The sequence below is a fragment of the Schistocerca gregaria genome, chromosome X (assembly GCF_023897955.1).
Source record: "Schistocerca gregaria isolate iqSchGreg1 chromosome X, iqSchGreg1.2, whole genome shotgun sequence".
NCBI classification, from domain to species: domain Eukaryota; kingdom Metazoa; phylum Arthropoda; class Insecta; order Orthoptera; family Acrididae; genus Schistocerca; species Schistocerca gregaria.
In genome coordinates, this window is record NC_064931.1 from 696,353,580 (window position 1) to 696,376,364 (window position 22,785).

A 22,785-nucleotide genomic window follows, 5' to 3' on the forward strand; every position below is an offset into this window, starting at 1 on the left:
CCGCTGCCTCCCCCCGAATCCCGCTCCGTCCGCTGCCTCCCCCCGAATCCCGCTCCGTCCGCTGCCTCCCCCCGAATCCCGCTCCGTCCGCTGCCTCCCCCCGAATCCCGCTCCGTCCGCTGCCTCGCCCCGAATCCCGCTCCGTCCGCTGCCTCGCCCCGAATCCCGCTCCGTCCGCTGCCTCGCCCCGAATCCCGCTCCGTCCGCTGCCTCGCCCCGAATCCCGCTCCGTCCTCTGCCTCGCCCCGAATCCCGCTCCGTCCTCTGCCTCGCCCCGAATCCCGCTCCGTCCTCTGCCTCGCCCCGAATCCCGCTCCGTCCTCTGCCTCGCCCCGAATCCCGCTCCGTCCGCTGCCTCGCCCCGAATCCCGCTCCGTCCGCCCCGAATCCCGCTCCGTCCGCTGCCTCGCCCCCAATCCCTCTCCCTCCGCTGCCTCGCCCCCAATCCCTCTCCCTCCGCTGCCTCGCCCCCAATCCCTCTCCATCTCCCTCTCCCTCTGCTGCCTCGCCCTCATCTCTCTCCCGCTGATGTATCCACCCCCAATCTCCCTCTCCATCACCCCCTCTCCCCTCCCCCCCTCCCTCTCCCTCTCCCCTTTCTCTCTATCTCTCTCCCCCTCCCCCTCATCCTCCTTCCCTCCCTCAATTCCCCTCCCTCCCCCCATCCCTCCCCCATCTCTCCCGCCGCTCTCCCCCCCATCTCTCTCTCGCGCCGCTCTCCCCCACATCTCTCTCTCCCGCCGCTCTCCCCCCCCATCTCTCTCTCCCGCCGCTCTCCCCCCCATCTCTCTCTCCCGCCGCTCTCCCCCCCATCTCTCTCTCCCACCGCTCTCTCCCCCCCCCCCCATCTCTCTCTCCCGCCGCTCTCCCCCCCATCTCTCTCTCCCGCCGCTCTCCCCCCATCTCTCTCTCCCGCCGCTCTCTCTCTCCTCCCGCCGCTCTCATCTGTCTCGCGTGTGTTCTCTCCCGCCGCTCTCCCCCCATCTGTCTCTCCCGCCGCTCTCCCCCCATCTGTCTCTCCCGCCGCTCTCCCCCCATCTCCATCTCTGTCTCTCCCGCCGCTCTCCCCCCGTCTCTCTCTCCCCCCGTCTCTCTCTCTCTCTCTCTCTCTCTCTCTCTCTCTCTCTCTCTCTCTCTCTCTCTCTCTCTCCCGCCGCTCTCCCCCCGTCTCTCTCTCTCTCTCTCTCTCTCTCTCTCTCTCTCTCTCTCTCTCTCTCTCTCCCCCCCCCGCCGCTCTCCCCCCCGCCTCTCTCTCTCTCCCGCCGCTCTCTCCCCCGTCTCTCTCTCTCTATCTCTCTCTCTCTCCCTCCCTCCCTCCCTCCCTCTCCCCCGCCGCTGTGTCCCCCCCCCCTCTCTCTCTCCCGCCGCTGTGTCCCCCCCGTCTCTCTCTCTCTCTCTCTCTCTCTCTCTCTCTCTCTCTCTCTCTCTCTCTCTCTCCCGAAGCTGTCTCCCCCGTCTCTCTCTCTCTCTCTCTCTCTCTCTCTCTCTCTCTCTCTCCCTCCCCCGACACTGTCTTCTCCCGACACTGTCTCCCCCCGTCTCTCTCCCGACACTGTCTCCCCCCGTCTCTCTCTCTCTCTCCCGACACTGTCTCCCCCCGTCTCTCTCTCTCTCTCTCTCCCGACACTGTCTCCCCCCGTCTCTCTCTCTCTCTCTCTCTCCCGACACTGTCTCCCCCCGTCTCTCTCTCTCCCGACACTGTCTCCCCCCCGTCTCTCTCTCTCCCGACACTGTCTCCCCCCCGTCTCTCTCTCTCTCCCGACACTGTCTCCCCCCCGTCTCTCTCTCTCTCTCTCCCGACACTGTCTCCCCCCGTCTCTCTCTCTCTCTCTCTCTCTCTCTCTCTCTCTCTCTCTCTCTCTCTCTCTCTCTCTCTCTCTCCCGACACTGTCTCCCCCGCTGTCTCTCTCCCCTCCACTTTCTCCCCCCGTCTCTCTGTCCTCCACTTTCTCCCCCCTCTCTCCCCCACCTCTGTTCCTCCCTATCTCTCCCCCCTCTCCATCTCTCCCCTGGTCCCCCTCTCCCCAATCTGTCTCTCCACCCTCCCCCTCCCCCTCTCCCTCCACCCTCCCCCTATCCCTATCCCCACTCTCTCTCCCCCCACCCCCTCCCCTCTCCCTCTCCCCCTCCCCCTCTCCCTCTCCCCCTCTCCCTCTCCCCTTCCCACTCTCCGTCTCACCCTCCGCCACCTCTCCCTCTCCCCCCTCTCCCTCTCCCTCTCCCCCCTCTCCCTCTCCCCCCTCTCCCTCTCCCCCTCTCCCTCTCCCCCTCCCCCACTCCCTCTCCCTCTCCCCAATCCTCTCTCCACTCACTCCCTCTGCCCCCTCTCCCTCTCCCCCCTCCTCTCTCTCCCTCTCCCTCTCCCCCCTCCTCTCTCCCCCCTCTCCCTCTCTCCCCTCTCTCCCCCCTCTCCCTCTCTCCCCTCTCTCCCCCTCTCCCTCTCTCCCCCTCCCCCTCTCTCCCCCTCTCCCTCTCTCCCCATCTCCCCCTCTCCCCATCTCCCCCTCTCCCCATCTCCCTATCTCCCCCTCTCCCCATCTCCCTCTCTCCCATCTCCCTCTCTCCACATCTCCCTCTCTCCCCATCTCCCTCTCTCCCCCATCTCCCTCTCTCCCCATCTCCCTCTCTCCCCATCTCCCCCTCTCCCCCCCTCCCTCTCTCCCCCTCTCCTCTCTCCCCCTCTCCCCCCTCTCCCTCTCTCCCCCTCTCACTCTCTCCCCCCTCTCACTCTCTCCCTCCTCTCACTCTCTCCCCCCTCTCACTCTCTCCCCCTCTCACTCTCTCCCCCTCTCACTCTCTCCCCCCTCTCACTCTCTCCCCCCTCTCACTCTCTCCCCCCTCTCACTCTCTCCCCCCTCTCACGCGATCTAGTGTCTCTCACTCTCTCCCCCCTCTCACTCTCTCCCTCCTCTCACTCTCTCCCCCCTCTCACTCTCTCCCCCCCTCTCACTCTCTCCCCCCCTCTCACTCTCCTCGCCCCTCTCCCCTCTCCCCCTCTCCCCCTCTCCCCCTCTCCCCCTCTCCCCCCTCTCCCTCTCTCCCCCTCTCCCTCTCTCCCCCTCTCCCCCTCTCCCCCTCTCCCTCTCTCCCCCCTCTCCCTCTCTCCCCCCCTCTCCCTCTCACTCTCCCCACTGGTCCCCCTCATTCATCCCTCTCACTCTCCCCACTGGTCCCCCTCACTCATCCCTCTCTCTCTCCCCACAGGTCCCCCTCACTCATCCCTCTCACTCTCCCCACTGGTCCCCCTCTCTCCCCCCTCTCACTCTCCCCACTGGTCCCCCTCTCTCCCCCCTCTCACTCTCCCCACTGGTCCTCCTCTCTCCCCCCTCTCACTCTCACCCACTGGTCCCCCCTCTCCTCCCCCCCTCTCACTCTCCCCACTGGTCCCCCTCTCTCCCCCCTCTCACTCTCCCCCACTGGTCCCCCTCTCTCCCCCCCTCTCACTCTCCCCACTGGTCCCCCTCTCTCCCCCCTCTCACTCTCCCCCACTGGTCCCCCCTCTCACCCCCCTCTCACTCTCCCCACTGGTCCCCCTCTCTCCCCCCTCTCACTCTCCCCACTGGTCCCCCTCTCTCCCCCCTCTCACTCCTCCCCACTGGTCCCCCCTCTCTCCCCCCTCTCACTCTCCCCCACTGGTCCCCCTCTCTCCCCCCTCTCACTCTCCCCACTGGTCCCCCTCTCTCCCCCCTCTCACTCTCCCCACTGGTCCCCCTCTCTCCCCCCTCTCACTCTCCCCACTGGTCCCCCTCTCTCCCCCCTCTCACTCTCCCCCACTGGTCCCCCTCTCTCCCCCCTCTCACTCTCCCCACTGGTCCCCCTCTCTCCGCCCTCTCACTCTCCCCACTGGTCCCCCTCTCTCCCGCCCTCCTCACTCTCCCCACTGGTCCCCCTCTCTCCGCCCTCTCACTCTCCCCACTGGTCCCCCTCTCTCCGCCCTCTCACTCTCCCCACTGGTCCCCCTCTCTCCGCCCTCTCACTCTCCCCACTGGTCCCCCCTCTCTCCGCCCTCTCACTCTCCCCACTGGTCCCCCTCTCTCCGCCCTCTCACTCTCCCCACTGGTCCCCCTCTCTCCCCCCTCTCACTCTCCCCACTGGTCCCCCTCTCTCCCCCCTCTCACTCTCCCCACTGGTCCCCCTCTCTCCCCCCTCTCACTCTCCCCACTGGTCCCCCTCTCTCCCCCCTCTCACTCTCCCCACTGGTCCCCCTCTCTCCCCCCTCTCACTCTCCCCACTGGTCCCCCCCCTCCCCCCCTCTCACTCTCCCCACTGGTCCCCCCCTCTCCCCCCTCTCACTCTCCCCACTGGTCCCCCCCCTCTCCCCCCTCTCACTCTCCCCACTGGTCCCCCTCTCTCCCCCCTCTCACTCTCCCCACTGGTCCCCCCTCTCTCCCCCCTCTCACTCTCCCCACTGGTCCCCCTCTCTCCCCCCTCTCACTCTCCCCACTGGTCCCCCTCTCTCCCCCCTCTCACTCTCCCCACTGGTCCCCCTCTCTCCCCCCTCTCACTCTCCCCACTGGTCCCCCTCTCTCCACCCTCTCACTCTCCCCACTGGTCCCCCTCTCTCCCCCCTCTCACTCTCCCCACTGGTCCCCCTCTCTCCCCCCTCTCACCCTCCCCACTGGTCCCCCCCTCTCCCCCCCTCTCACTCTCCCCACTGGTCCCCCTCTCTCCCCCCTCTCACTCTCCCCACTGGTCCCCCTCTCTCCCCCCTCTCACTCTCCCCACTGGTCTCCCTCTCTCCCCCCTCTCACTCTCCCCACTGGTCTCCCTCTCTCCCCCCTCTCACTCTCCCCACTGGTCTCCCTCTCTCCACTGGTCTCACTCTCTCCCCCCTCTCACTCTCCCCACTGGTCTCACTCTCTCCCCCTCTCTCTCTCCCCCCTCACCCTCTCCCCCCTCTCACTCTCCCCTCTCCCCCTCACCCTCTCCCCCCTCTCACTCACCCCTCTCCCCCACACCCTCTCCCCCCTCTCACTCACCCCTCTCCCCCACACCCTCTCCCCCCTCTCACTCACCCCTCTCCCCCACACCCTCTCCCCCTCTCTCACTCCTCTCACTCTCCCCTCTCCCCCTCACCCTCTCCCCCCTCTCACTCCTCTCACTCTCCCCTCTCCCCCTCACCCTCTCCCCCCTCTCACTGCTCTCACTCTCCCCTCTCTCCCCCTCACCCTCTCCCCCCTCTCACTGCTCTCACTCTCCCCCTCACCCTCTCCCCCTCACCCTCTCCTTCCTCTCACTGCTCTCACTCTCCCCCTCTCCCCCCCTCCCACTGCTCTCACTCTCCCCCCCTCCCACTGCTCTCACTCTCCCCTCTCCCCCCTCTCACTGCTCTCACTCTCCCCCTCTCCCCCCCTCTCACTGCTCTCACTCTCCCCTCTCCCCCCTCTCACTGCTCTCACTCTCCCCTCTCCCCCCTCTCACTGCTCTCACTCTCCCCTCTCCCCCTCACCCTCTCCCCCCTCTCACTCTCCCCTCTCCCCCCTCTCACTGCTCTCACTCTCCCCTCTCCCCCTCACCCTCTCCCCCCTCTCACTCTCCCCTCTCCCCCTCACCCCTCTTCCCCCTCTCACTCTCCCCTCTCCCCCTCACCCTCTTCCCCCTCTCACTCTCCCCTCTCCCCTCACCCTGTCCCCCCCCTCTCTCTCCCCTCTCCCCCTCTCACTCTCCCCTCTCCCCCTCACCCTCTCCCCCTCTCACTCTCCCCCTCTCACTCTCCCCTCTCACCCTCTCCCCCTCACCCTCTACCCCTCTCACTCTCCCCCTCACCCCCCTCTCACTCTCCCCCTCTCCCCCTCTCACTCTCCCCTCTCCCCCTCACCCTCTCCCCCTCTCACTCTCCCCCTCACCCCCCCCTCTCACTCTCCCCTCTCCCCCTCACCCTCTCCCCCTCTCACTCTCCCCCTCACCCCCCTCTCACTCTCCCCTCTCCCCCTCACCCTCTTCCACCTCTCACTCTCCCCTCTCCCCCCTCACCCTCTCCCACCTCTCACTCTCCCCTCTCCCCCTCACCCTCTCCCACCTCTCACTCTCCCCCTCTCCCCCCTCACCCTCTCCCACCTCTCACTATCCCCTCTCCCCCTCACCCTCTCCCCCTCACCCTCTCCCCCTCACCCTCTCCCCCTCACCCTCTCCCCCTCACCCTCTCCCCCTCACCCTCACCCTCTCACCCTCACCCTCTCACCCTCACCCTCTCCCCCTCACCCTCTCCCCCTCACCCTCTCCCCCTCACCCTCTCCCCCCTCACCCTCTCCCCCACACCCTCTCCCCCTCACCCTCTCACCCTCGCCCTCTCCCCCTCGCCCTCTCCCTCTCCCCCTCGCCCTCGCGCCCTCGCCCTCTCCCCCTCGCCCTCGCGCCCTCGCCCTCGCCCTCTCGCCCTCGCCCTCTCGCCCTCGCCCTCTCGCCCTCGCCCTCGCCCTCGCCCTCTCGCCCTCGCCCTCGCCCTCGCCCTCGCCCCCCTCCCCCTCGCCCTCGCCCTCCCCCCCTCGCCCTCGCCCCGTCGCCCTCGCCCTCCCCCCTCGCCCTCTCCCTCCCCCCTCTCCCTCTCCCTCTCCCTCCCCCCGTCGCCCTCTCCCTCCCCCCGTCGCCCTCTCCCTCCCCCCCCCCTCGCCCTCCCCCTCGCCCCCCCCCCTCGCCCTCCCCCTCGCCCTCCCCCTCGCCCCCTCCCCCTCGCCCTCCCCCTCGCCCTCCCCCTCGCCCTCCCCCTCGCCCTCCCCCTCGCCCTCCCCCTCGCCCTCCCCCTCGCCCTCCCCCTCGCCCCCTCGCCCTCGCCCTCGCCCTCTCCCCCCTCGCCCTCTCCCCCTCGCCCTCTCCCCCTCGCCCTCTCCCCCTCGCCCTCTCCCCCTCGCCCTCTCCCCCTCGCCCTCTCCCCCTCGCCCTCTCCCCCTCGCCCTCTCCCCCTCGCCCTCTCCCCCTCGCCCTCGCCCTCTCCCCCCTCGCCCTCTCCCTCTCCCCCCTCGCCCCTCTCCCTCTCCCCCTCGCCCTCTCCCCCTCGCCCTCTCCCCTCTCCCCCCTCGCCCTCTCCCTCTCCCCCTCGCCCTCTCCCTCTCCCCCTCTCCCTCTCCCCCTCGCCCTCTCCCTCTCCCCCTCGCCCTCTCCCCCTCGCCCTCTCCCCCTCGCCCTCTCCCCTCGCCCTCTCCCCCTCGCCCTCTCCCCCTCGCCCTCTCCCCTCGCCCTCTCCCCCTCGCCCTCTCCCCCTCGCCCTCTCCCCCTCGCCCTCTCCCCCTCGCCCTCTCCCCCTCGCCCTCTCCCCTCGCCCTCTCCCCCTCGCCCTCTCCCCCTCGCCCTCTCCCCCTCGCCCTCTCCCCCTCGCCCTCTCCCCCTCGCCCTCTCCCCCTCGCCCTCTCCCCCTCGCCCTCTCCCCCCCTCGCCCTCTCCCCCTCGCCCTCTCCCCCTCGCCCTCTCCCCCTCGCCCTCTCCCTCTCCCTCGCCCTCTCCCTCTCCCTCGCCCTCTCCCTCTCCCTCTCCCTCGCCCTCTCCCTCTCCCTCGCCCTCTCCCTCGCCCTCTCCCTCTCCCTCGCCCTCTCCCTCTCCCTCTCCTCGCCCTCTCCCTCTCCCTCGCCCTCGCCCTCGCCCTCTCCCTCTCCCTCGCCCTCTCCCTCGCCCTCGCCCTCGCCCTCGCCCTCTCCCCCTCGCCCTCGCCCTCGCCCTCGCCCTCGCCCTCTCCCTCGCCCTCGCCCTCGCTCTCGCCCTCTCCCTCTCCCTCTCCCCCTCGCCCTCGCCCTCTCCCTCTCCCTCTCCCTCTCCCCCTCGCCCTCGCCCTCGCCCTCGCCCTCTCCCTCTCCCTCTCCCCCTCGCCCTCGCCTCTCCCTCTCCCTCTCCCCCTCGCCCCTCGCCCTCGCCCTCGCCCTCGCCCTCGCCCTCGCCCTCGCCCTCCGCCCTCGCCCTCGCCCTCGCCCTCGCCCTCGCCCTCGCCCTCGCCCTCGCCCTCGCCCTCGCCCTCGCCCTCGCCCTCGCCCTCGCCCTCGCCCTCGCCCTCGCCCTCGCCCTCGCCTCGCCCTCCGCCCTCGCTCCCTCTCCCCCTCGCCCTCTCCCCCTCGCCCTCGCCCTCGCCCTCTCCCTCTCCCCCTCGCCCTCTCCCCCTCGCCCTCTCCCTCTCACTCCCATCTCAACCCCTTCCCCTCCTCAACCCCTTCCCCCTCCCAACGCCTTCCCCCACTCCTGCTCTCCCCCTTCCCCCCGCTCTTTCCCTTCCCCCTCCCCCTCTCTCTTCTGCTTGACCCTTCCCCCTGGAAATGAACGTTTTTCTCAGCCCTGAGATACTGAAAGTGCAGGATTGACAATACCTGTAGTAGTCTTAGATGAATATGACAGAAATTTAAAGTAATCCTCACTATGACTACAAATAAGTAACTTTTGTACATATGCATTTGAAGATGCGCAAATAAAGATTGTCAGACTGCTTCATAACACAACCTTAAACTATAATCCCTTGATTATACTATTTGTGAGTTCTGCTGATGGTTAGTTTGATCAACAATTTCATGAAGTGCTAAGGATAAAGTTGTGTATTTATGTTCCGTTTAAACATTGAAACATACGTATCTATCATTGTCACATGTGGCACTATTGAACCCTGCTGCATACAGATATATATCTTGTTATGTGCATAAGTTCACGACAGATAGATACAGGGGTGGGGGCAAAAATATGGAAACTCACAAGAAATGTGTACTGGAACATAAACGCAGATGCTAGCCAAGTCTGAAAGTTGCAATATTGTATTTGACCACAAATGGCACCTGTGCAATATCCTCAATAGGTTGTGTCATGATCAAAACAGCGTTCTGTGTAGTTCAATATGTCAGAGTTAAGTGAATTCAAAAGTGGGCACATTGTTGGTCCTCGTATGGTACATTCATCCATAACCAAGGTAACCAAAGTGCTTGGTATTTCAAGAGGTATCTTATCGAATAATTATACTGTATACAGGGAAGAAGAAATATCCATTAAGTCACAATGTGGACAAAAGTGTTTATTTAATGGTTATCACAGTTGGTCATTGAAGATGATTGTGATGAAAAATAAGAATAGCTGCAAAAGTCACTCCAGAACTGCATGTCGCAGTTTCGCATGCTGTCAGCATCAAACAGAATGGGGTTCCATAAGCAGGGCAGTGCTGGAATTCGAAAACAGCTCATCAGTGTTGCAAATGCCCAAAACAGGAAAATTTGGTGCCGAAGCCTGGGGACTGTGGAGTGATGAAAGAAAGAAATTTGGTTGGATGGGTATTGTTTCACACAGTTTCCAACTTCTAGCCAGGTTTACATCCAAAGAGTGAAACATGGTGGTGGTTCAGTGATGATTTGGGCAGCCATGTTATAGTACTCTATGGGCCCCATGTTTACTCTGCAAGGTCACATTACTGCGAAGGATTACTTGCTTTACTTTGAATAGAGTTCTGCAGGTGACATTTGCATTGACACACTTTGGGCGTGTGAGTCTGATATGCCAAATATTAACAGAATATATGTCATTTTCACACAGATTCCCAAATATTACTAGAGAATTTTTGTCCTCTGGTTTAGCTGACAGACTAGTGTAGTGTAACTCTCATAAGTTACTGGGGGAAGGGGTTTAGTATACTTATTTGTCTAATTCTTTAGTCATCCACATACAGAAATGTTAAATGGATGTTGTCCAAATGTACATGTAAATTTTCTGTGAAATCATTTCAGAGAAATGGAACCTACAAATATCGACATAAAATACTACAAAAAAATAATACAATACATAGTAATACTGACTTATATGCTTCTTTTTTAAAAAAATCGTATACTTAGTTCTTCAAAGACCTTTACTTTTACCGTACCCACCCAGCAAATCCTTTTATACCCAACAGTGATTCAGCAAGGGTTTTACATTAGACAACAACTGATGATGATGATAATGGTGGTGACGACGACGACAATTGGTTTGTGGGGAGCTCAACTGCGCAGTTATCAACGCACATACAAATTCCCAACCTTTGCTCAGCCCAATCTCGCCACTTTCGTGAATGATGATGAAGTAATGAGAACAACAACAGACACAGCCAGTCATCTCGAGGCAAGTGAAAATCCTTGACCCCACCGGGAAACAAACCCGGGACCCCGAGCTCGGGAAGGGAGAACGCGACTGCGAGACCACAACCTGCAGACTAGACAACAACTGTCTGTTGTTTATATTTAATATAATGATTACGTTTCCAGTTTTGGCTTAATATAAACATTATTAGAAAAATTTTTAGTGGTCAACATAGTCACTTACAAGTAAAAGCATTGTTAGAGTAGAAATTCTTTTAAATTTTGCCTTCATTTATTTTCATGTTGCAAATTTCTGTTTTAGACTGGCAGTCTGTTGTGAAGTTTAGCACCAATACGGCTCACATACCTTTGTGTGTTAGTTTATTTTGAGTCAGCATTTGACACACACACACACACACACACACACACACACACACACACACACACACACACACAGAGAGAGAGAGAGAGAGAGAGAGAGAGAGAGAGAGAGAGAGAGAGAGAGAGAGAGAGCGAATGCTTTACAGACCGTTCTGCAATGAGGTGTGGACAACCAATTCCTTGTCTCCTACTTGTAGTTTCATTGCTGAGCAAAGTTGTAAGGGATAGATAAGACCCATTGTGGTTTGACACCTGTGTTACAAAGCTGCTACAAAAGCAGAGAGAGCTTCACCTGCAAATTTAAATGTAACCAAGGTATTACAGCCAAACAAAAAGTAAACAAATACACAGTTAGCTTAAGGGGAACCACACGTGAAGCGTTCACTGAATTTGAAAGTAAAGTTCTGTCTATTAACTTGACAGAAAATCCAAAAATTTTTTGGTTTTACATTAAACCAATAAATGGGTCAAAAGCCATCTGCCCAGACACTGTGACCATATTGGAGAATGACATAGAAAAGGCCAAAATACTGAATGTCTTTTCCCAAAACTTGTTTCACAGAAGAAGATCACACTATTGTGCCTCATTCAATTTTTCACACAAACAAGAAAGTGGCCGACACCGAAATAAATGACCGTGGGATATAAAAGCAACTTAAACTGCTCAACAGATGAAAGGCCACCGGACCTGAGGGGATACCAATATGATTCTGCAAAGAGCAAGCAAAAGAACTTGCCCTCTTTTAATTGGAGTGTACTGTAGGTACCTGGAGAAGCGAACTATTCATGATTGTAGGAGAAAAGCACAGATCATTTCTGTTTTAGAGATGGGTTGTCGAACAGACGCACAAAACTATATCTCTGACATCAGTCTGTTGTAGAATTTTGGAGCATGTTTTGTCTCCTCTGTAGGAATCAACATGGGCTCCAAAAATAATCTAAAACCCACCTCACTCTGTTCACCCATGAGACCCAGAAAGCTGTATATACTGGTGCCCAGGTAGATGCCATGTTGCTTGACTTCTGGGAAACATTTGATGCACCTTCGCTGCTGCATAATGGACAAAATTTGTGGAATATGAGACCAGCTGTGTGACTGGATTGAAGACAGACAGTATGCCAGTCTGAATGAAGGGAAGGCTTCATACATAAAAGTGTACCCCAAGGGAGTGTTACACGTCTATTACTTTTAACAAATTACATAGTAGAAAGTGTATTAAGTTCCAGGAGGTTTTTCATGGATGATGCTCTTATATACAGAGAAGTTGCATTGCTAGATAACTGTAGCTAAGTGCAAGAACACCTGCAGAAGATTGACACCTGGAGAAGGGAGTGACTCTCAACAAATGTTACATATTGTGTGTACATAGACAGAAAGACCCATTATTGTGTGATTACAAAATTTCAGAACAATCACTTGAAGCATTTACTTCCATAAAAGACCTAGGAGTACGCGTACAGAGTGATTTAAAGTAGAACAACCACATAAAATTAATCACAGGAAAGGCAGATGCCAGACAGATTCATTGGAAGAATCCTGAGGAAATGTCCATCAACAAAGGAGGTAGCTTCCAAACCCTTTGTTCGAACAATAATTGCATATTTGTCAGTACAGGATCCATACCAGATAGGAATGATAGAGGAAATAGGGAAGATCCCAAGAAGAACAGTGTTCCTTGTTACAGGTGCATTAAGTAAGTATGAAAGTGTCACAGAGATGATCACTCAGATCCAGTGGCAGATGCTGGAGGAAAGGCATTCTGCATTGCAGTTTGGATTACTGTAGAACATTCTGTGAACGTACGTTAGTAGAAGAGTCAACAAATATATTGTTTGCTCCTAGTTAATCTTCCAAAAGACTGTGAAGATAAAATTAGACATTCGAGCCCATACAAAAGCTTACCAGCAATCATTTATTCCCACAAACTGTCCGTGACTGGAACAGGAAAGGGGGAAAGAAACAGTGGTATACAAATTACCCTCTGCCAGACACCATTAGGTGGCTTGCAAAGTATAGATGTAGATGTAGGCCCATTTTCCATAGATGCCCATGACAGTATCATGCCGACCACAAAGGGGTACTGCTATGAAAAGAAATGACACCCCAGACCATCAGTCCAAGTTATTGGGCTGTACAGCGACAGTCAGGTTTGTAACCCACAGCGGTCTGTTGCACCCCAGACACATATCTAGGTCTATAGGGCTCAGTTCAAAGTTGGACTCATCACTGATGACATTTCAATGCCAGTCAACGCGATTCCAGGCCAAAGACACGTCTGGAGATGTCCCTGACAGCAGTTGGTATCAATCTGACTGTCGCCTGCCATACAGCCCAATAACCAGGAATGATGGTCTGGGATTCCATTTCTTTTCATAGCAGGACCACTTTGGTTGTCATCCGTGGCACTCTTTACAGCACACAGGTACATCAGGGATTTTCTACACCCCGTTTTGTTGCCCATTATGACAGGCTTTCTTTTCAGCAAGATAAGACCAGCCTGCACATGGGAAAAATTTCTACTGCTCGTCTTCATGGTTGTCAAACCCTGACTTGGCCAGATCTCTCCCCAATCAATAATATTTGGAGTGTTACGGGCAGGGCCCTCCAACCAGCTCGCGATCTTCACAATATAATGCCCCAGTTGGCCAGAACTTGGCACTATATCCCTCAGGAAACATCAAAAAGCTCTTAACAATCAATGCCAAGCCAAATAACTCCTTCCGTAAGGGCACGAGGTTGACTTACACATTACTGAGTAGCTCTATTTGTGAAGCTCTTTCTTTTGAATAAATCATCCAGTTAAATTTTTCTGTAATTGTAATCGTTTGTTTGTCTGTACATGTGAACCACACCTGCCGATTTCCGTCCCATTCAGATAATTCCTTCATAGCGCGCTATTTCAGAGTGTATGTAGGAGTTTGTGTTGGTTATTTGTACAATATTTGTTTGTAATCACAAAACAAATTTAATACATGTTAGTGTAATTATTATTTTTATCTTTTTTCAGTGATCCAACAGCTCTTGAGTCATTTTTGGGAATTGCAGCTGCAGGGGTAAGTTATTTCATTCACCCTTTGCTAGATATTATTAATGAAATTAATAATTATTTAGAGCACCAATTTTGAAACTGTTTGCGTAGTACCTTGAGCTTTAACATTAATTTCATTGGAAATTTACGCAACTTGGGAGTATAGTTTTGTCGTAACTGCTCACAGATGGTTAACAAAATATGGAAACCATTTATTGAAAATGGCTGACATGGTGCTGGATCATCTCAAGCAAATTGTGTATATGTGCAAATCGGACAACTGTGATTAATCACTGGATAGATGCATACAGCTTGGTATTGTTTCTACACTCCTGGAAATGGAAAAAAGAACACATTGACACCGGTGTGTCAGACCCACCATACTTGCTCCGGACACTGCGAGAGGGCTGTACAAGCAATGATCACACGCACGGAACAGCGGACACACCAGGAACCGCGGTGTTGGCCGTCGAATGGCGCTAGCTGCGCAGCATTTGTGCATCGCCGCCGTCAGTGTCAGCCAGTTTGCCGTGGCATACGGAGCTTCATCGCAGTCTTTAACACTGGTAGCATGCCGCGACAGCGTGGACGTGAACCGTATGTGCAGTTGACGGACTTTGAGCGAGGGCGCAAAGTGGGCATGCGGGAGGCCGGGTGGACGTACCGCCGAATTGCTCAACACGTGGGGCGTGAGGTCTCCACAGTACATCAATGTTGTCGCCAGTGGTCGGCAGAAGGTGCACGTGCCCGTCGACCTGGGACCGGACCGCAGCGACGCACGGATGCACGCCAAGACCGTAGGATCCTACGCAGTGCCGTAGGGGACCGCACCGCCACTTCCCAGCAAATGAGGGACACTGTTGATCCTGGGGTATCGGCGAGGACCATTCGCAACCGTCTCCATGAAGCTGGGCTACGGTCCCGCACACCGTTAGGCCGTCTTCCGCTCACGCCCCAACATCGTGCAGCCCGCCTCCAGTGGTGTCGCGACAGGCGTGAATGGAGGGACGAATGGAGACGTGTCGTCTTCAGCGATAAGAGTCGCTTCTGCCTTGGTGCCAATGATGATCGTATGCGTGTTTGGCGCCGTGCAGGTGAGCGCCACAATCAGGACTGCATACGACCGAGGCACACAGGGCCAACACCCGGCATCATGGTGTGGGGAGCGATCTCCTACACTGGCCATACACTTCTGGTGATCGTCGAGGGGACACTGAATAGTGCACGGTACATCCAAACCGTCATCGAACCCATCGTTCTACCATTCCTAGACCGGCAAGGGAACTTGCTGTTCCAACAGGACAATGCACGTCCGCATGTATCCCGTGCCACCCAACGTGCTGTAGAAGGTGTAAGTCAACTACCCTGGCCAGCAAGATCTCCGGATCTGTCCCCCACTGAGCATGTTTGGGCTGTATGAAACGTCGTCTCACGCGGTCTGCACGTCCAGCACGAACGCTGGTCCAACTGAGGCGCCAGGTGGAAATGGCATGGCAAGCCGTTCCACAGGACTACATCCAGCATCTCTACGATCGTCTCCATGGGAGAATAGCAGCCTGAATTGCTGCGAAAGGTGGATATACACTGTACTAGTGCCGAAATTGTGCATGCTCTGTTGCCTGTGTCTATGTGCCTGTGGTTCTGTCAGTGTGATCATGTGATGTATCTGACCCCAGGAATGTGTCAATAAAGTTTCCCCTTCCTGGGACAATGAATTGACGGTGTTCTTATTTCAATTTCCAGGAGTGTATATTAATTTTTTGCACTGCCTGTGAAGAAGTGACTGCATTTGCTGGATGGTGTTCTGCAGACTGAAATTTACATTGACACCCAGAAGTCATACCAAATTGGTACATGCCCGGACAAAGCCCTTGAATACCCGGGAGCCAATTACATCTAGCGGTTGGTAGTATCTTGTGCCATCTAATGGTATTGTCAATACAGAAGTGACGATGTCTTCTGCTCCGTGTCCTCCACGTACTGATAAGCTTTTGCAACCAGAAAACGAGTCTACTGTTAAAACTGATTTATTATCGCCTTAGATGATTTCATAAAACACCTCTTCTCGTCCCTTCTATAAGAATTCCTTGTTCTCGTTCCCAGAAAGTGGGGTGACGACAGTGTTGTTCATGTGAAACAAACATTGTTTGACATGCAACCCAAACAGTCCGGTTGGGTCTTTTAAAACAATAAACAGTGGTGATTGAGTGTTCATTTGCCGGTATCGTTGGCATTATTGTGTAATTATGAGTCCTATTACTGATGAACTGCATGACTGTGATGTTGACTATGCTACAAATATAGCACCATTCTTATCCATCATCTACCAGAGGTCATTGGAACGGCGGAAATTTCCACGGGACTGGAAGAAGGCCCAGGTCATAGCAATCTATAAAAAGGGTAGAAAATTGGATGCACATAATTACTGGCCAATTTCACTGACATCAATTTGTTGTAGAATCATGGAACATATTTTGTGTTCAGAGATAATGACCTTTCTAGACTCTGAGAAGCTCATCTGCAGAAACCATCACAGTTTTAGGAAACAGCGGTCATGTGAGACACAGCTGGCCCACTTTGAGCATGATATACAACAGGCTCTAGATACCGGCTCCCAGGTTGATGCCATATTTCTCGACTTTTGAAAGGCGTTCGACTCAGTTCCTCATTGTCGCTTGCTACAAAAAGTGCGTGCTTACGGTCTATCCAGTGACATAAGCGGTTGGATAGAAAGTTTTCTAACAGACAGGGAGCAGAATGTCATCCTGAATGGGGTATCTTCAACAGGCACAAGTGTAACTTCAGGTGTGCCCCAGGGCAGCGAGCAAGGTGGCGCAGTAGGTAGCACACTGGACTCGCACTCGGGAGGACGACGGTTCAATCCCGTCTCTGGCCATCCTGATTTAGGTTTTCCGTGATTTTCCTAAATCGTTTCAGGCAAATGCCGGGATGGTTCCTTTGAAAGGGCACGGCCAATTTCCTTCCCAATCCTTCCCTAACCCGAGCTTGCGCTCCGTCTCTAATGACCTCGATGTCGACGGGACGTTGAACACTAACCACCACCAAACACCCAGGGCAGCGTAATAGGTCCTCTGCTTGACTTACAAAAACGATCTGGTTGATGGTATTGACAGCGGCCTTAGACTGTTTGCCGATGATGCTGTAGTCTACAGGAAACTAGTATCAGACGAAAGTTGTGAACAAATCAATGAGGACTTGCAGAAAACAAATGTGTGATGTAATGACTGGCAGTTATCTCTCAATATTAGTAAGTGTAACCTACTGCATATAACAAGGTGAAAATCCCCATTAATGTATGAGTACAAAATAAATGATCAGTCTTTGGAAGCGGTAACGTCAGTCAAGTATCTGGATGTGACTATTAGAAATGATCTCAACTGGAATGATCAGATTACACAAGTAATGGGTAAGGCGAACTCTAGATTGCAGTTTATTGGTAGAATCCTGAAGCGATGCAGTCCTTCAACAAAGGAAATAGCTTACAATACATTAGTTCGTCCAGTTTTAGAGCATTGTTTGTCTGTATGGGACCCTTACCAGTTCGGTCTGATTCAAGAAATCGAGAAGGTCTAAAGAAGAGTAGCAAGATTCGTGACTGGTACATTTAGCCATTGTGAGAGCATTACAAATCTCATGGAAAGTTTGAATTGGGACACACTTGCAGATAGACGACGCTAAACAGACGGGACTGCTCACTAAATTCCGAAATCCAGTCTTCACCGAAGTTGTAGAGCATATATTATTACCACCAACTATCAAATCGCGTAATGATCATCATTCGAAGATAAGGGAAATAAGAGCTCATACTGAGACGTTCAGACAATCGCTTTTCCCTTGTGCGATGCGCGAGTGGAACAGAGAGGGGGAAATATGACTGGTGCAGATTGTGCCTTCCGCCACATACCGCTTGGTGGCTTGCGGATTATATATGTAGACGTAGACATCTTTTGTTCCTTTTTCGCAAGAGTTCGACCTGATGTCATTTCTAAATTATACCCACTCTGATCCATATTGTAAACATTCTCTTTACTGTCCACTTCCATAACAGCTCTGGTCTCGGCAACAAATTTTAACATTTATCTAAACAGATAGTATTTTATTTTACAAGCTTTTGACAATGTATACCATGGTTTTCAATGTATTTGTTGTAACTGCGGCCAGGATGGTCGGAGAGGATGGACACAACCAACGGAGGGCGGAACGAATACAACAAGATCGAACAACTGAGTCACAAGGAAACAAACATGTCCACTCGTACACAGAACAAGGAAGTAAACTGTCTAGTGCGAAGCGAGGTGTAAACCAACATACATGAGATTAGACTGGCTGGCTGAGTGCGAGGCAGGTGCTATTGGTTGCTGGGACCACGTGTTCCACTGTGGTGCCGTCACACTAAAAGCGGGCCAGGAGGCGTGCGCCGCCACAGCGATGGTGCAGAGACCTCTGTGGCCCTTCGAAGCCCGTGACGTCTGGTGCGGATTCAAATTACACGGCGCGCGGTACCAGAGTATCTATTCTAAACATACAGATCCCTTTTCTGTTTTAATAATTTAAAGTTCTTCTTGATGGTCTTCAAAGATGGAGTCCTCTTATTTCCACTTTTCCATAAGGCAGTGGCCCGCTGCATATAGTGCTCTGTTGCAGACATGAGCAAAGTTGTATGCAAGGATTTTATATTGTCAAAGCAGCGTTCACCATCACTGACATCCCCAGTTGCACGTCCCAACCCCTTCAAAACAATGAAAATGTTCGATGAGTGTGACTGGTGAAATGGCAGCTTCATTATCACCGTCGTCTTCCACTTGTATACATGCACCGAACGTCAACCAACTATTTTCTTCTATATTTACTGGGTTGCCACAGGTTCTGGAAATCAGGGAATTTCAAACAAATATTAGGGAAATTTGAAAAAAAGAAACACTGGAAAAATGTCATGTGTGTCTCGGTAGAGGAAATGATTTGTTTACTGAGGTGTCATGCATTGTCGCTGGATGGGTGCAACTGAGTATGTGCACCTACTCCCTCATTCTTATTGCTTCTCCCCTTCCTACCACTCATCTTGGCTTGCAGTCAGTGCTGCCACCGCTTCTTGCCGGTAGCCTAGCAGCTGCTGATGAGAGGCAGGGACGCACGAGTGGTTTGTTTGGATCTGATTCTCAGAGATTGTTGACACACTGGCCAGAGATGGCAGTCATGTGTGGATGAGTTGTGTCTGAGTGATTGTGTGTGTGCTCTTGTTTTCTGTCAAAAGCTTTGGCTGAAAATTTTGTTGTGAGACTGTGATGGTTTTTTCTGCGTGCCTGGCTGCGGCTCAGCGATCATCTTTACAGTGAGTTGCTATTTATCTTCATTAGTATTGATTCTCAGAGTATTTAAACAAGTTACCTGTTATATGGATTGATCATCGCTGTCTCATTTCATCGACATGCTGTCGGTGACTTGTGAATAGCTGGCCAAACAAGTGGATTTCCAAAACTGACCAAAACCACAAGCTGGCTGTTTCTGCGGGTACCTGCAATGGATCGGTTCTGCCAATCTGAAGCCATTCGATCCCCACTAACGAGCAGGCCCTGCCTGTCGGATCTAGTCTCATCAATCTGCCCGCAGCCCGGGTCTGTTTGTGTGTGGTGTAATGTGGCAGATTTTCATAGTTTATCCGTGGACACAGGACTGTGGTACTCCTTGACAGGCCAGAGGCCATGGGCAGTGGACTTCAGGAATTGTGACTGTCTCACCACTAGTATGTTGTACAGTGTGGCATTTTATAGACATTTTATTTGTTCTAGTACATTTTGGCACTTCCAAAGTAGTTAATATGTTAGAAAGTATGGACGATAAGAAAAAGAAAATTGGGTCAGTCACTGACAGTTTGTACGCTATGTACCCAAGTATTTGTCAAAACAAAATCACACAATATCTGTAAAATAATAGATATAACACAGTGGACAGTAACCAACAATAACGAACATAGTGGAACCAACATATTACATAATTCTTCCCTGCCTTATACACTTCTTTCAAGAGGCCTACTTTCTTCTAAGGTTATTTCTGAAATCAGTGAAAGTATTTTAAATCTGTATTGCGACTCCAAAGAAATGCGCATTTTTGTCACCAAATGTGTGTTGTTTTATTGAAACAAAATATCAGTGGTCAATGAAACACACACAGCATTTGGCTTGCTTCATTACAAAAGACGTTCATGGTATTACTTAGATTTTTGCTCACATCACAAAACCCTGTATACTTGCAAGACCCCTCCCCCGCCTTTTTTTAGCTATTTCCTCATTTACACTATGGTGTCTTGTACCATAGCTGCTAAGACAGATTTTCAACTTACATCTTAGCTTATCCTTGAGATGCTAAAACTTCTTTGGAAATATCAGGGAATTTCGCTTAGGGAAACTTGTGACAATCCTGTTTTAGAGTGTCTTTGTCCGGAGGTCCATGAAGTTGTCATATCTGCAACAAAGTTGAAAGATATAAGGAAAAGCATAAAGAAAATGTCATGTGCTTTTGTTTACCATGAATAGAAGTTCGTCCTAAAAGCGAATATTGCTACTTACTGGTCATGACTTTCAAGAGTTCTGGTTCTTTGACATTTAATTGTTGCAGTTAAACCATCATTCCATACTGCTTCCGGAGGAGTCACACAACGGCTTGTGGGTTCACCGACATCACAAACACAAACTTCTTGCTAAACTCCACATGCAGTACTTCGCTTTCTGACATTACAGGCCGCAGTGAGGTGGGGCATGTGACAAACAACCCGAACATGCGAATGCTTAGAAGCTGTACGTTGAGAGGGCCGTACCTGTGTAGTATCTGTATAATGGCCCAAATGTTCACTTGAGATAAGATTGCTGGGGTTGATATTTACCTCTTGTGTTTTTTTTGTCAAGAAAATATGAGGTCTAGTTGATGAAGTTCCTTTGTAAGACATTTGACACTGCGCTGGGATCTTTCAGTAATAATAGACATCACCATCCAATGCGGTCTCAGAGATACTACATTATTCATGACATTGAGAAAGCCTCAAATGAAACATTGTAGTGACCATGTACACTTGCAATGTTGTTTGAAATCTCCTATAATTTTATCCATATCATTTATTGTGACAGATTAAACAATTCTTTCAGAATGCTATAGTCAGTTGACCGATTGTTTTCCCTATTACTATTATTTAGTTGATGCGTTAGTAGAGACATAGATGCTTTTTCTTAGTAATAGTTACGAGGGGTAGTCATAAATAAAGTTATAGACAGGTACTTGTTTGCAGTCCTAGTACATGGCAAAATTCCCTCACCACAAAATTGCACAAACTGCTGATGGACTGTACCTGTTTGTTTGGGCACTGTAGTGTGGGAGTTTCATTGTGTACGTGGCCTACAGACGTGTACCCACAAAAGATTAACAATTAACCTCTTTAGGTGATAATTAAAACTTTTGATTTCCTCTTGTATCAAGTTACTAGCATTCCATAGAATCTGTGGGGCATTTTGAGTAATGCTATCAAATGGTAAGCTCTCCAGTTAACTTCTCCAGTTTTTGTTGTGTTTTGGTTTAAAGAACCAGAAGCAGAACATATCATTTTCAGTTCTGTTCGCATATGCTCGGTGCATATTTTTGTGATCGCTACTGTGAGTGGGAATCTTTGCTTCTTGCTCAGATTACGAGGAAGCTTAGAAAGCATACATCCTTAACTTTCAGTGAGTATGTGCAGATGAAGTGAGAGTGTTATCTTATTTATTTTATTTTATTTTGTTTTATCTTTGCAGTTGAAAGATTATCCCAGTGGCCTTTTGTTACTGATCTATTGACACAAGTGTTACTTAGCTTATAACATGGTACACATGTGAGAAAGAAAGGAGATGGAGGAGAGGAAATTATTACAGAGAATAATATATTGTATGCAGCTAACAGGTTTTTTCTTTCCCTCCCCCCTCTCAGACTGCATGAGATTTTCCCCTTGCTAGTACTTTCCTATCTTCAGGTGCTCTTTACAACCCCCTCCATTAGTTTTCACATGACCCTTGTCATGGCCTCTCGAGCTGATTGTGTCCAAAGATCTTCCATTTGAAGAACTTTGTATTTTATCTTCTTTTTTGTGAGAATTGTTCATTTGCTCATTTAATCAAAGTGTAATATGAGGCTTGTGGATAATTTGTGGAAATATATAGTATTTTGAATTTGACCAGTCATGCAATTTGCTCTCGAATACGTAACTATTCTGATACTCTCTCTTTTATGCTCAATATTTTCTGCAGATATGGCTTGGAATTGCCACTATCAGTGAAACGTATGTCATCTCAAAGACATACAAGACTTGCTGTTGTGCAGTGAAGAAGACCCTCTCCGTGTCTGAGGATTTGAGGGAGGAGAGTGACATCGATCCACAAGATGAGGTGGAAGAAATTGAAGGAAATTCTGTATCGGCACGAGATGTTTAGGGGACTGATAAAGATCAAGAAAGTGACAACAAAACAAGAAACTTTCATTTCAGAAAATTTAATATGACTGTGTTGACAAATGAGCCAGCTGGATAAAGACATTGCATGGGCTCTCAAAGCATCAGCACTTGCCTTCATGGAGGTGTGAGAAATGCTAAGAATGCTCAAAGTGCAGTTGAATGTTGGAATAATTTATTCACTGATGGCATACTTGATGTGATTGTCAGATACAAGAACTGCTACGTGGACACTATTGAAGATAGTTTCTACAGAGGGAGAGGGACATTAGTTCAACATGTAATTGATGTAAGGGCTTCTATTGGCTCATTGTACCTAGCAGGGTGACACAGAGTGTCAAAAGTCTGGATGAATTTTTGGGGTATTGAAGGCAACAGCATGGAAAAATTCATCCTCGTGAAGAATCTCAAATTGTTTAAGACACAGATACGTTTTCTTTGTTTCGAAGACCTAACAACCAAAGCTCAAAGGAAAGAATATGACTCCTTTACACCGATTTGTAATGTGTCATTCTCAATGGAGAGAAGTCTTCCGAAGTAAAAGTGATTTCAGGTGTGTGCAGGGGAGTGTCATAGGACCGTTGCTATTCACAATGTACATAAATGATCTAGTGGATGACATCAGATGTTCACTGAGGCTTTTTGCAGATGATGCTGTGGTGTATCGAGAGGTCGTAACAATGGAAAACTGCACTGAAATGCAGGAGGATCTACAGCGAATTGATGGATGGTGCATGGAATGGCAATTGAGTCTCAATGTAGACAAGTGTAATGTGCTGCGAATACATAGAGAGATAGATCCCTTACCATTTGGCTACAAAATAGCAGGTCAGCAGCTGGAAGCAGTTAGTTCCATAAATTATCTTGGAGTACGCATTAGGAGTGA

General features: G+C 52.2%; 1 protein-coding gene across 6 annotated transcripts in view; it reads left to right on the forward strand.

The window, feature by feature from the left end:
• Nucleotides 1–22,785, forward strand: part of LOC126299248 (serine-rich adhesin for platelets-like) — a 423,889-nt gene that overhangs the window by 206,996 nt on the left and 194,108 nt on the right. For all 6 annotated transcript variants that reach the window (XM_049991040.1, XM_049991044.1, XM_049991043.1 and 3 more), the window contains one exon: nucleotides 13,394–13,439. In XM_049991040.1, coding sequence (XP_049846997.1) covers nucleotides 13,394–13,439 — 46 coding nt within the window. The remainder of the gene's footprint in view (nucleotides 1–13,393; nucleotides 13,440–22,785) is intronic.